At 36.5% G+C, this 10,499-nt stretch overlaps 1 protein-coding gene across 3 annotated transcripts in view; it reads right to left on the bottom strand.

The window, feature by feature from the left end:
• LOC108527549 (neutral ceramidase) overlaps positions 1–10,499 on the bottom strand; it is a 72,903-nt gene that overhangs the window by 14,521 nt on the left and 47,883 nt on the right. For 2 of the 3 annotated variants that reach the window (XM_017868874.1, XM_017868875.1), the window contains 5 exons: positions 10,133–10,227; positions 8,446–8,485; positions 7,613–7,708; positions 3,845–3,940; positions 1,567–1,713 (listed from right to left, as the gene is read on the bottom strand). In XM_017868874.1, coding sequence (XP_017724363.1) covers positions 1,567–1,713; positions 3,845–3,940; positions 7,613–7,708; positions 8,446–8,485; positions 10,133–10,227 — 474 coding nt within the window. Of the gene's footprint in view, positions 1–1,566; positions 1,714–3,844; positions 3,941–7,612; positions 7,709–8,445; positions 8,486–10,132; positions 10,228–10,499 lie in introns of those variants that run through there. The other variant, XM_017868876.1, reaches the window with a different exon arrangement.

Raw genomic sequence — 10,499 nt, 5'->3', positions numbered from 1 at the left:
GGGGCCTATCATGGGGAGGGGGGAGGCGGGAGGGATTGCATTGGGAGTTATACCTGATATAAATGATGAATTGATGGGTGCTGACGAGTTGATGGGTGCAGCACACCAACATGGCACAAGTATACATATGTAACAAACCTGCACGTTATGCACATGTACCCTAGAACTTAAGGTATAATAAAAAAAAAAAAAAGAAAAAGGTAACTCTTACACACTGTTCATGAGAATGTGAATTAGTACAGCCATTATGAAAAGCAGCAAGAGGTTTCTCAAAAAATTAAAAATAGAACTACTGTAAAATATTATACCCAATACCATTTCTGGGTCTATATCCAAAGGAAATGAAATCAGTTTGTTGAAAACAGTTGCATTCCCATGTTTATTGCAGCACTGTTCACAATAGCCAAGATATGAAACACCCTAAGTGTCCATCAATGGATGAATGGATAAAGAAAATGTATAATAACATTTAATAAAACAAAGGAATACTATTCAGCCATAAATAAGAATGAGATCCTTACATTTGACACAACATGGATAAACCTGGAGAACAGTAGACTCAGTGAAATAAGCCAGGTACAGAAAGATAAATACCACATGATCTCACTTATATGTAGAACTTTAAAGAGTTAAACTCATAGAAGTAGAGAGTAGAATGTTGGCAGAAGGTTGGTTACCAGGGGCTAGGAGGTTAGGGGGTTGGGGAGTTGTTGATCAAGGAATATAAAATTTCATTTAGACAAGGTGAATAAGCTCAAGAGGTCTACTGTACAACTTGATGACTTCAGTTAAAACAATGTATTGTTTTTAAAAATTGTTAAGAGAGTCTCAAATTTTCTCACAACAAAAAATAATAAGTATGTGACAATTCATATGTTAATTAGCTCAACTGAGCCATTCCCCATGTATACATATTTCAGAACACCATCTTGTACACAATAAATATGTATAATTTCATTTATCAATTAGAAAATTAAATAAAATTTTTTAAAAAACAAAATATTCTATTGAAGGTTCTAGCCAGTCCAATAAGGAAAAATAATTAGATGCATTCAGAAAAGAAATATAGAAAAGAATAAATACGTTTATTTTTATTCACAGATGACATGATACTATATGTAGAAATTCCTAAGGAATCCAGACTCCCCTCTTACTCATCCCCCCCCCCCAAAACAATTGAAACTAATAACTGATTCAGCAAGCTTTCAGGGCATAAGAGTGATATAAAATAGTAATGATACAAATTCTGCTTCATTTCAGTATGTTTTTCCTATCCTTGATTTAAGAGACAACTCTCAGTGCCAGTGAATAGTTCCATGATCATTCATTTAGGAAAAGGAATAATTTGGATTTTAGAATTTCAATTTGACACAATTACCCACAAAAAAATAAATATTTTCCCATTCTCATTACTTTTGCGGAGATAAGAACAATTGTCAAAATTATCATTGCTAACAGCTAGTCTACAGCATGATTAGAGGCAAATGGTGACACTAAGTGTCATCCTTCCCCTCATCCCCAAAAACAAGCCTCTAAAGGATTCCAAGGTCTGCACGTGAGTCTTACCACTCTGTATTCAGGTTTTGCTGGCTGCAGGACATCCCCAAAAGTTCTGCCTGTTGGTGCTCTATCCACAATATTAGAAATTAATGGAACTATTAATTGTTGGAAAAATGGAGGTTCTGGGCCTCTGCTCAGGTTGGCTACTGTGTCCTGGAACAGAGAGCATTTGTTAAGGAGTGCATACGTAGAGTCAAAGACCCTTTTCCCAGGCTTCCAGTCCCAGAAATGCCTGCATTAATGGAAGAGTGCACACACACATACTCATACACACTCCAAGAGCTAACAACCTTGAGAAAATAGGAAGGTAGCATGAGCCTAGAAATTAACAATTTAAACTCTTGTCACTGGGAGAAAGCTTTGGTCATAGGTAACTCTTTTATTCTCCTAGAAAACATAATGACAGTGACCAGAGTACAAGGCTGGAAGCATACTTTCGAATTGTGTGACTTTGTATAGGGGCCTACCATGCAAAAAGGTAATTATAACATGACACCGTAATTACTATTTTAATTTTTAAAAAGTCTTGAGCCACTCTCATCTGGAGTCAGTACCAAGTTTTTTCCTAGATTCTTGTCTGTTCTAATAAAAGAATATAATAAACATATTTTTAATTTAAAATTTAAGATCATCCCATATCCTGACTGGTTTAATCTATGTTGCCCACAACGTTTACCATTTTAATAGTGTCATAAAATACAAATCTCAATTTTCAAATATCCCTTGACATATATTAGGTTGGTACAAAAGTAATTGGCATTTTGCCATTACTTTCAATGAATATTTAATGTTCTTTATTCCTCACATTATAGATTTAATCTCTACAACTGCATATGAGATAGGTTATGTATTACCATTCCCATTTTGCAAATGAGAAAATAGGCTTGGACATATTCAGCAGTTTTTTTCAAGATCACATAGCTAGTTTTAAGGTGCTTGACCAGAAATTTGACTGTAAAACAAATTTCCACCAAATTAATTGCATTTTTCTCCATTGTCACTACAAAATTTGAAGAACCTATTTTCATGGGAAGAACTATAGATCTATGAGCATAGTGACAGTTAAACAGTAGTTACCTCTAGGGATGGGTTATAGGTTTACACTTTTCTGTATAATATGAATGTCCTACAAATAGATTTGGCTTTTATAATAGAAACAAACAAATAAATAAATAAATACAGACAGTTATTCAAAAAAAATTAACCTAAAACTGAGAGCAAAATTGTGATAAAAGGAAAATAAATATCAATTAATTAAAATATGTGCAAAGAAATTATATAAAATACTGAAATTTCAAACACATAATCAGTAACTAATAATACAGCCATATGAAATGTTCAACATTCGACTGACACAACCTACAGAGACAACCATTTCATTTATTTCAATTTAATATATCCAAGCTCTTTCATTAAAAGGGCTTTATTTTCTTTGCTATGCCACAATTGTTTCACATTTTTTATTGAGGCTTACATATTATTATATAAGGGGCTGCTTACTATTTTAAGCTCTTTATCCTGTTTGTTGACTAACCTTCTGACATCACAGCTTCATAAACAACTGCATCCAAAGGGAAGATTTCCACAAGTGAAGTTCCTTTAAATCAAGTAAACTTGTTCAGTGGTATATATTTTAGGTAGATGCAATGTGTTCATTCCAAGGCACCACCGTTTTTACATCAAATCTAAGCTTCCATTGATTTAACAACTCATATTATCTTTTGAACCACCAAGAAAGTAAAAGCATGCTACTAATTATAATAATAATAAGATTCCTCTGATTGGAAAATGCTTCCCAATTTCTGAGATATTATAATGTGGAAAATGGGCATCTTGGAATGCTGACCTACTCAACTCTTGGAGTGAGTGGGGAGAATCTGGCAAGGATTAGAGAACACAGGTTCAACTCCCAGGTGTAGTAAGCTTCCTCACTTATCTTCAAGTCTATGTGCTCCTCTGAAAACTGGGGAGAAATGATATCTCAATGATATCTCCTTAACTTCACATGATGGTTGTAAAAATAATGAGATAATATATATGAAAGAAGCTGCCACCACGAAAGGATGCTAACTAGATCCAAAATTTGGAAAGACATTTTATTTTTCTGAGATACCACAAAGCTATAAGTTTTGTAAAATATAAAGGTTGTCAAAGAAACTGAACACTCAAAGCTAAGGTTCTCTTTTGCTTCTCTCTGCATTTTCTCACCAGACACAGACACATACAGACATACACACACACACACATACACACACCCACACACCCACAAACAATATTTGATTACCGTAGCAATAGCCTTAGCAAGGTTTCTGAAAAGCTGAATGTAAGCAGATAACGTGTGAGGTCCATAAATTGTCGATGCTGCCTCATATCGCTGAGCCTGCAGGAAAGGCAGGGAGAGTTGTACATGGTTCTGCATATTTAAATCCATTTACAGAGGTGTAGCATTTTAGGTAAATGTGATGCTTGACATCTGACATTATTCAAAACTGGCATAATATTCAAGATTATGTATGATGAAAGAGGATGGGCATTTCCATTTACTGGCCAAGGTAAGTGATTCCCATCAACTACCTATTAAAAGCAGTGGGTTCTCTCTGCTTATGCCATTTAGACTGTCACTCTATTTACTATGAAAGAGGGTGCTAGTGCCTAAGCTTTAGTCTATTGTAAGTACTTGTAATACAAATGCTTTCCCCCAGTGCATATATCAGAAGAAAAACAAAATAAAAAGAGTCCTTATAACTTCTGGATAAATAGTTAGAAGGTACTAACTGGAGAAGGACATTTAATCCATCACAGCCATGAAATGGAGCCAAATGCATCTTTCACCTGGCCTCCAGGTCTTTGGCTCTTTTACAGGAACTTCAGAGTCATCAAATCTAAAACCAATCTCACCACTCCAGACATATCAGCTTCCTCCACAACATTCTCATCTCAGCGAATGTCATCTTTCCAGTCTCCCATGTGAGGATCAGCCTGCAGTTTCCTTAGACTCCTCTCTCCCTCATCCTGTATCCTATCAGTCTCCAAATCTGGTAATTCTATCTCCTTCAAATCTCCTGAGTTCTTTCGTTGTCCTATCTTACTTTCTCCTAAGGTATAAGTAGATTTTACCTTAGTTCAAACCCTCATCTCTCACCCAGATCTTTTTTTTTATTATTATTTTATATTAGGTTCAGGAGTATATGTGTAGGTTTGTTACATAGGTAAATCACATGTCATGAGGGTTTGTTATACAGATTATTTCATCAGCCAGGTAATAAGCACAGTACCTGATACGTAGGTTTTTGATCCTCTCCCTCCTCCCAGCCTTCACGTGTCCATGTCTTCCCCAGATCTTAACTACACTATGGCTTCGTAACCAGTCCTCTGCCTACACACAAGCCCTTCCAATTCCTTTTCCACACTGCCATCCTATTGACCTTTCTAAATCACAAAATTTTATCAAAGCATTCTCTTGCTTAGAATCCTACTGCAGTTCCCCTAAAGCCTTCCTTACTGAATGAAAGCTCTGTAGCATAGCATGTAAGACTCTCCATTAGCTAACCTGTGTCTCCCACTCTGGCCCCCATCTCCTTACCATCACCTTCCCATACTTACTCCATGCTACTCAACTAATTATGCTCCATCGATGTGCCTGCCCTCTGGACCTTTGCATATATAGTTTCTTCTATATGGGATACATTCTTACTTTTTATTTGCCTAACTCTCACTTGTTCTCAAGAACTCATACAGATGTTACATCTTCCTGAACAGTCCCAGTCCTCAAATACCCAGTCTGGGCTGGTGCTCTTTCTCTTTATTTTTATAACACCTTGTGAATGCCTTTCATGAAAATGTAATCATCTGTTTGTACTAGACCCCTGACTTTGTACTAGACCCCTGACTTCTAGTGATCTTGAGGGAAGGGACAGATTCTTTTCATCATTATGCCCCAGAAAGTGGCTAGCACAGTATCTGTAACAATACATATCTGTTGAATGAATGAAGTAATTAATAGTAATCCTTGCAGGAGTATATTCCTGTGATATGGACAGGAAACAGGAAAATACTGGCTAGAAAAGAGTGGTTCCCTGGCAAAGGTTCCACCCTTAAGCCTGGAAATCTGTGGCCCTAAACAAGAACAAGCATTTTCGGTTTTGTACCCAAACGTTTCTGTTTTGCGTTTTCATTCACTATGCCCCCCTATCCTGTACCCACATAAACCCCAAACCCCCAGCTCCACAAGCAGACAAGGAGATGAACAGAAAAGCAGAATGGCAGAACGGCACAGCAGAGAAAAGAGAAGGAGCATTTGAACTCTGAGAGGAGTTTGGCTGGGGATGGTTGGAGAGAAGATCGGCTGCTGGACAGTCAAACTCCAGGGGAAGATCATCGTCCCACTCCATCCCCTTTCCAGCTCCCCATTCATCCCACTGAGAGCTACCTCTACCGCTCAATAAAACCCTGAATTCATCCTTCATGTCCATTTGCAACCTGATTCTTCCTGGACACTGTACAAGGACCTGGGTACCAACAGGGCACTGAGCTGTTTAACACTCAGGCCATCTGCAGACAGCAAAGTTAAAAAAAAAAAAGTGCACTGTATGTAACACATGCCCACTTGGGCTTCCAGAGTAGCAGGCACCCAGACCTAGATACTGCTGCAGGGCCCTCATGGAATTTGCTCCTGTGGGCACCCAAAAGCACTTGCCCTGGCTCCTGCACCTGCCTGTCTGCATGCTCTCCTTCCCATAAAGGGTTTCAGCATGTACAGCAGCTGAACAGATGAGCCACACCCCTATTGCACATACTGCAAGGGGGTTCAGGGAACTCTCCCATCTCACCTGGACCAGGAGACAAGCTAGTAGGGGTTCCTAACCTTGTTTGTGACATAGACTCCTTTGGCAGCATGTTGAGACCTAAGGACCTCCCTCAGAATAATGTTTCTAAAGGTGTAAAATAAAATACATGGAATTGACAAAGGAAACCAATTAGGTTGAAATATGTTTACCAAACTATAATAAACAAATGTTGTGTATAGTAACGTATGTGCTTCTTTATTACGCTATTGAATAACAAGTTATATCTGTGGATCTAATAACTACTGTGATTATAAAACAGCAATAAGAGTAAAAGATATTTCTAGATCTGCAATCACTATATGTGATATGAAAGTATCTGTGGTTCCTATTGGTGACAGAGGTACTGCTAAAATAATTTATTTTTGTTGCCTATATTTATAATTGACAGAAATGCTTAGTAACAGAGGTAGTGAAGAAAGGATGTAATTATTCCTATCCAAGTTTAGCATCATTAAGACCACTTTTTCAATGGGAATTCCTAGAAGGCAGGGACCTTCAGGAAAGCCAACAGAGGGTAGCAGGGCAGAGTCCACTCTTAGTATGACTGAATATTTACCAAGGGGCAGACTGTATGCCTCTGTATGCACTGCTGTTATATACCAGCAGATACATTATTAACAGAAATTATTAATTAGGAGACTCTGGACTGTTTTCATGTTTTACTTAAAAAGTACTTGGGCTGCTTTCTGGACTATTTATAAACAATGAAATATTACCAGCTACCAGCCTCCCTCAAACTCTCTGGGACTCTGTTTCTTAATATATATCATCAACATAATAATACCCTACTTCCAGATATACTGTAAGGATTACTTTAAATAATATTTGCAAAGTCTTAACTAGTGCACTCAATAAACAGCTACTAGTAGGAGTTTTCTCAGGTGTTACAGAGGCTTAAGGCATCAAATGCATTATGAGTAGTGTTAGAAATGTTTTATGCCACAGCTCAGGCTTATTACCAGTGCCCCTGACAAAATAATTAGTTTCAGGGAAAATGTAAGTCAATAAAACTAGAATTCTGACCTGGAGTTAAAAGGATGTATTTGAAACTCTTAAATATGACCTTTGGTTTATCATTCTCTTATCTGCTATACCTAAAACATAATCATCTCTCAGAAACATGACTGGGACAGTTTACAAAGCAAATCTGCATTTGACATGACCGGGGTATGATTCATTTAAATTATGAAAACCTTTAGCTTTACCTGGTATTCTTCATAAGTAGTAATGTAATGTGTATAGACATTGCATAGACCTGAAATAACAACAGTCATGTTCTGCATCCCATGAGATGCAAATTCCTAGGAGAGAAAAGTAAAACCCAATAAAATTACTCTTCATCTTTAAGTATAATATCATTCTGTTATCCTTAACACACAAGCATTGATTACATTATTAGTTTAAGATATTTTTCTTGATAAAATTTTTCTAACTGCACTAAGTTGGACAAGTCAATGGATCTATAAATACCTTGATGATCACAGTTGCAGATGTAGAAACTTCTTACTACTAAAATAGGGATTTAAAAAATTAACTTATTAAAAAATCTAATGGGTGGCTATTAGCTAACCAGAATAGTAATTTCCAGAGCTAAGTAACAAGACATTTTTGACATGTCAATTTAGAACCATTTACAATACTACCTGAATATAAAGAAAATTAAGAATACAGCACAGATAAAATACAGAATCCCCAAAATGCAATGCATTTTATTTAGACTGTTCACAGGTACTTAAGATATTGAGGTACTCAGAGGTTACTTAGTATTTAATATATAAAACCATTATCAATTTTAAATTATTAATACATAAATACCAATAAAATATTTTAACCTAATGATAAATCCCTTATGTTTTCTAAGTCTGGTTCTTATACTACCAATATTTCATATTCACCTTAGCCATTAATTTCAAGAAATGTGGAACTCTAGTCATCTTAAAAAAGATTAATTTAAAAGACATAGGATCACAGGGATAGGATATAATTTCCTCTTCGCCAAATATGAACATGTAGATATGTTATTTTATTTTTAACTTACTGCTTGAACTGCCTCTCGAAGTCTTCGTCCAGACATGGTCCTGAGTCAAGAAAACAATTATGTGTACATTTTCCTACTCAGACTGTGTGCAGAGTATGCAGAAATACTTGCAGTGAAAGCCAAAAAATTACCCTGGCTCACCACGCAATAGTAAAATATGTACTAACCCAATGACCTTGAAAAGCTAAACTTGAGCTTTTTTCCTGTCTGTCCTAGCTTCAAAATAAATCCTAAACTGAAAATGGTCAATTTAACTAAAAGATGGAAACAGAATCAGTGGTTATCACTGGCAAAAGATCATCATTATTTTCCATTCTTGAGTCAACAAAATGATTAGTTGCATTCTGTGTTTGTAAAAGCTGAAGCAGGTAGAAAAATACATTACTGTCCCTTCCTACAAAGAATTTACTGTATCATTCATTCATTTAATTCTTCAGTAAAACACTGAGCACCGACTACACACCAGGCCTACTTCTAGATGCTAAGGATTCAACGTATGGAGCTTACATTCTAGGGAGAGGAGAGGGTTAATAAGCAAATAAAAACAGATGACAAGAAAAGCTATAGAGAATAACAAAGCAGGATAAAGAGGAAAGGGAGTGGTGGTGGTCACTGTGGTGATGGTGGTGCTGGTGGTATTACTGGTGCTGCTGGGTGCTGATGTGGTGGTGGTGGTGGTGGTAGGTAAAGATTATACAGTGCAAGCAGCACTGGCATCCCTGTTAGATATTTGAGCAAAGAATTAAAGGGATAAAAGATTTAGTCATGAAGATAACTCGAAGAAAAGTGTTCCAGACTAGAAGAAACCATAAGTTCAAAGGCCCTGAGACAAAAGTATCTTTGATGAGTCTGGGAAGTGTAATAAGGCCAGTGTGGCTGAATCAGAGGTGAGTAAAGAGCAGAAAGTTAAGAAGTCAGACAGGAGGGTTTGCTGAAGAACAGATTATATAGGAGATTGCAAGTTTGAGGATTTACCTGGAATGAAATGAGAAGCTACTGGAGGGTTTTGAGCAAAGACATGACATTATTTAATTTATACTTTAAAGGGCTTAATCTAGCTGCTGTATTGAGAAAAAACTGCAGAGGAGTAAAGACAGAATGAAGCAGAACAGATAGCAGGTTATTGCAATAATCTGTGTAAAAGATTGTGGTAACTTAGATCAGGAGGGGAAGTGACAGAAGGTGTTGGGTAGAGTGTACGAAATTTGCTGAAGAATTCAAAGAGGAAAAAATAGAAAAAGAGAAATCAAGGATGACTCCAAGAGATAGGACCTGCTGGAAAGATACAAAATTGCCAGTTACTGAGATAGGAAGACTACATATCAAGCAAGTTTAAAACATTCTTCCATGCTTTTAATACCTAATCTGATTATTTCAAGTACCTGTATTTTAACATGACTGCAAATCTTTCTACTGACATAATAACTCATGGCATCATTTTAATTTGGGATAAGATTTTTTTAAAATTTTCATGTCTGCTTCAGGTTAGCTATCAATAATAAGCATAGAGATAGTTATTCTTCAGAAGCCCCAGCAAAAGAGGGTAGGAATATTTGTCACTGTCTCCAAACAGTACAGGAGAATACCAAGGGGTCAGTACAGAATGATCTTTTCATTATAAGAAGCAATTCCAACAGAAACATACAACAAACCAATTTTTAACTAAGTAATAAAAAGAAGAACTTACGTAAACTCCCCAGGGATAGCAGTTATGGCCAAGGACCCAAGGGTAATAATCTGAACATCAACAATATCTGGATGCCAGGGATGAGGTTTTGATAGCTGAGAACCCAAAACAAGAAAATTATGTTAGGGATAACACTCTTTCTATGGTTAACAGACACATAGTGGTCCCAGAAGTTCCTCTAGTTTCTAATTTATGATATAGTATTAAATATTCCATATGGGCATTTATTTCCTAATCATAACATGAGAATTTCAAATGCCAAAGTCCCATTAACCTGCACTAATCAATGAAGTTTTTGGTGGATCTGTCATCGTGAAATCATAATGTGTAACAGATAACCAAACGTTTTCCTAGAGTACTGTTTGTG

The sequence above is a fragment of the Rhinopithecus bieti genome, unplaced genomic scaffold, assembly GCF_001698545.2.
Source record: "Rhinopithecus bieti isolate Rb0 unplaced genomic scaffold, ASM169854v2 scaffold_4655, whole genome shotgun sequence".
NCBI classification, from domain to species: domain Eukaryota; kingdom Metazoa; phylum Chordata; class Mammalia; order Primates; family Cercopithecidae; genus Rhinopithecus; species Rhinopithecus bieti.
The sequence above is the reverse complement of the archived record's forward strand: the minus strand, read 5'-3'. Positions and strand labels throughout refer to the sequence as shown.